The following is a 3,737-nucleotide window of genomic DNA, read 5'->3' as shown; positions in this document are numbered from 1 at the left end:
ACTTGGAGCCATACAGGAAGACACTGTTTCCGACCCAAGCAGCTTAGATGCAAAGAAGGGACCCAGAACAAAGTGACACAGATGTGTTTGGGGAGGGCTCATGGGAAAAGTATGTTTTGAGAGAGTATTTGAGTGAAGAGGGGGAGAATATTTGGTGCTCAAGAACAGAGTTCCAAATATAAGGAGTGGCCTGGATGAAGGCATGGAGGCCAGCATGGAGATGGGGCAAATAGAAAGAAGGCTTGGGAGGAAGGATGGGCAGCCTGAGGGAGAACAGGAGAAATAAGAGGAGCAATGTTGGGTGGGGGAGAAGTTTGTACAGGGCCTTGGGGGGAGAGAGAGACGTGTGAGCTTTCTGTGGAAGAGGTGTTCAGGGAAAGGCATTCAAAGCAGTGGTGACATGACCCGACTAGAGGTTTGTGAAAATTTAGCAAACAGAGCACTAGCTCATTGCGGTGTGGGCTCTCTGTCTCATCTGTCACTCATGGCGACAGGTGCTTTACCCACATAACCATGAGCTCACAGGGTTTTTTATTTCCTTCTCAGCTTAATTTGTTTTCCATCCTTATTGGAGAAAAAAGTCCCCAGAGAGTTGATGCTTATGACGTCATGAAGGAGGTTAACCAGCCTAAAGGAACGGTTGAAGGAAATACCCTCCAAAAGGAGAGTGGAACACCTTTTGCAGGACTTTCCTGAGGTCACGAGCAGACATTATAAACAGGTTGTCCATGGCCAAAGCAGTCAGTTCAGAGCAGCTGATTTTCTGATATACCTTAAGTGAAGCTTTAAGTAAACTCAACTATTGAGCTGAAAATGACAGGCTTTAGCAGCATGAGCTTTATCCTGGCTTCTTTCATGGGGCTGCTGTGCCTCTTCTGCACTTCTGAGGGTGAGTAATATTTGCTTTTCAGGCCACATGTCTAGAGGCAGAAATATCAGTAGGGAGTATGATAATAAAGTTGAGTAATTTAAGCTGTGAGGGTAGCAGCTTGTCTTCTACGGCATTACACTATTCTGCAGGGCTCTCCTCTCCCCGCTTCTTCTTTAATTTTATTTTGTAATGGAAAGTGCTAGAGAACAGGTATAGTATGAAAGGTAGCTGTGCAAGCTTTCCAGACAAACTCAAACGATTCTGGGCATCACCTCTTAGGTACTGTAGCTCAGTCTCTGTCCATAATTAATCTTAGTCACCACTGCTGACGATGCCAGCTGAGGTGTCAGTACTGAACACTGAGGGTTTATTTGCTGCTATTTTTACTTATAATTTTTTTTAAGTGATGAACTTTCCTATCACTACAGATCTGGCTTAGCCCCACTAAAGGGATTATCACACATCCTTAATTTGAGGTCTTTGTCCCACCTACAGGATGAAAATTAATTCTATTTCACTCATTTGTAACACATTTTTCCCCATTCCAGCCCAAAGCAACCAAGACTGCTGCCTCTCCTACATGAGAACTGAGCTACCTCGTCGGGCCATCAATGGCTACACGGAGCAGTTATCAAATGAAGTCTGTGACATCGGTGCTATCATGTAAGTTACCAGCCGAAAGAGATTTAGTTGCAAATGGACCGAGTATCTGTACTTACACCACAAGACTTGGTCTTTTAACCTAGACTGAAGGGGAAATGGCTTTAATCATAAACAAACTTTATTTCCTTACTTGGCTCTATGAAATCAAAACCTATAAAATTCATTTAAAGTAGAAATAACTTTTTTACCTATAGGACATAAATATTAGGAAAGTGCTCGACTCACATTCTCTCACACAGTATCTGTATGCTGTACATTTAAGTCCCAAGTGTTTTGAAATGCTAAGCAAAGATACAGATAATGGCAAAGGTGCTCCATGCCGGCACTATAAGACATACTTCATATTACTGGAAAATGAATTTCTGTGAAATAGTCATCATTATTCTGAATTGTCCTTTCACAGTTAAACTGAACTCTTCTGCCTCTACTTTTGAGTCGAGTACCATATGATGCATTTTGTTCTATTGAATTAGTGTTCTGTTGAATGCAGTTTTTTATGGCTCAATAGCAGAACCTTATTGTCATTATTCCCTCTACCTTTTCTTCTAGTTTCCACACAAAGAGTGGGTTGAAAGCATGTGCAAATCCAGAAGACAACTGGGTGAAGAAGCGTCTTCTTTGGCTGAGGTAGGAATACTTTCAAATCTATTAGGTAGGCCAAACCTGAGTGTGACTAAGTATCTACTGACAGTGGCAGATCTAAGCTCTTACAGGGGACTGGGTGTACAAGCATGGCTGGGCACATTTTGAAAACATGTCTTTTCTCTTTTTGCTTTTCTTGTGCAGAGAAGAAGGGGGTGTTTGGAGCACATTTGTTTTAAAACTGATAGGGTCAGGATGGAGACAGGTGTTCCATTTGCCCCTAACCCCAGATAGGATAATGCCATAGATTGCAAATACTGTAATAGAGAAGAGAAATGCAAATTTCAAATCTTTAGCTAAATTAGTTGCTAATGTAACACAACTGAGTGCTGTGGAGCTACACCTGTTTACACCAGCAATGCATTTGGCCCTCTGATTAAAGGAGTACCTGAAGCTTATCCATGCTTTTTATTTATATTTTTACAGCAAAAAGCTCAAGAAGATGTCAATGTAAGACAGTTTCCGAACTGGAACTAGACAGAGAGGTGGGCTGCAGAACCTAAGCTAGGTTAGAATTGTCTCATTGTACACTGTTGTGTGCTTGCTATCTACTTATTGCTGACTTCTTTGGAACCATTGAACTATAGGTTCATATTCATATTGCATCACTTGTTTGCTTGACTTAAGCACTGTGTAAAAGTTTTTTTTTCTTTGCTATCATATATATTACATGTTTGATTACTGTGTAAAATAGAATATGATGCACATGTATTGGGTACTGTGTGCCCTACTGCGTTTAATGTACAGTGTATTCGTGCACATTAGGTGGGTTTTCTGTTCATTTCATTTTTTGTCTAAAAGAGTTTCCCTTAATTTCTAGTATTGTTGAAAAATAACATAGGCCAAAGTGAATATTTAATATAAAGACAATGGATGAAACATAAATATTTACTCCTGAGGGAATTCTGCACCACAGCACATGCGCAGAATTTATGTCCCCCACAGATTTCTTTGCTTCCCCACAGAAGAATGACTTTCTGACTGGGAAGCAAAGGAAAGCCACAAAAGCAGTCATGTGACCTTTCCCACCATTTTTTTTTTTTGGTGTCCAGGGCAACCAGCAGAGAGGTAAATCACTTTGGGGAAGGACTGGGGAAGACCGGGCTGGTGGCTCCTACCCTGCTAGATCTGGCTGGGCTGGGGAGGACAGGACTTCCTTTTCCCCGGCATGGCATCCAGGGCTGGGTCAGACCCCCACCCCACCAGTTTCTTCCCAGGCTGCAGGAAGCTTTGAAAACTCTCCCCCACCTACTTCCTGCACCCATTGCTCCTCAGCTGCAGGGGGAGGGATCACTGTATGTGGAGCTGCTCCCCCATCCACTCAACCCCTGTGCATCCAGACCCCCTCATACCCAGACCCTCTCGCTGAGCCTCACCCCCAGCACTCAGAACCTCCCATAATGAGCCCCACTCCTCCTGCACCTGGATCACTGTGATGAGTACCCGGATCCCCACCCCACTAAGCCCCAACCAGCTGCACTCAGTTCCCCCGCCCCAGCATCTGGACCTGCAACTGAGCCCCCCACATCCAGATTCTCCTGCCAAGCTCTATATCCTCCAC

The 3,737-nt window shown here is 43.5% G+C and overlaps 1 protein-coding gene across 1 annotated transcript; it reads left to right on the top strand.

Annotated features, from left to right (window-relative positions):
* The first annotated feature begins 673 nt into the window (after positions 1 to 673).
* LOC116816688 (C-C motif chemokine 20-like) lies at positions 674 to 2,915 on the top strand. The gene is made up of 4 exons (XM_032766098.2): positions 674 to 889; positions 1,420 to 1,534; positions 2,084 to 2,161; positions 2,603 to 2,915. Exons 1-4 carry the CDS (start codon positions 814 to 816, stop codon positions 2,628 to 2,630), a joined length of 297 nt encoding a protein of 98 aa, XP_032621989.1. The 5' UTR covers positions 674 to 813; the 3' UTR covers positions 2,631 to 2,915.
* Positions 2,916 to 3,737: the final 822 nt, after the last annotated feature.

The sequence above is a fragment of the Chelonoidis abingdonii genome, chromosome 8 (assembly GCF_003597395.2).
Source record: "Chelonoidis abingdonii isolate Lonesome George chromosome 8, CheloAbing_2.0, whole genome shotgun sequence".
Lineage (NCBI taxonomy): Eukaryota > Metazoa > Chordata > Testudines > Testudinidae > Chelonoidis > Chelonoidis abingdonii.
This window is presented reverse-complemented; position numbering and strand designations above follow the sequence as displayed.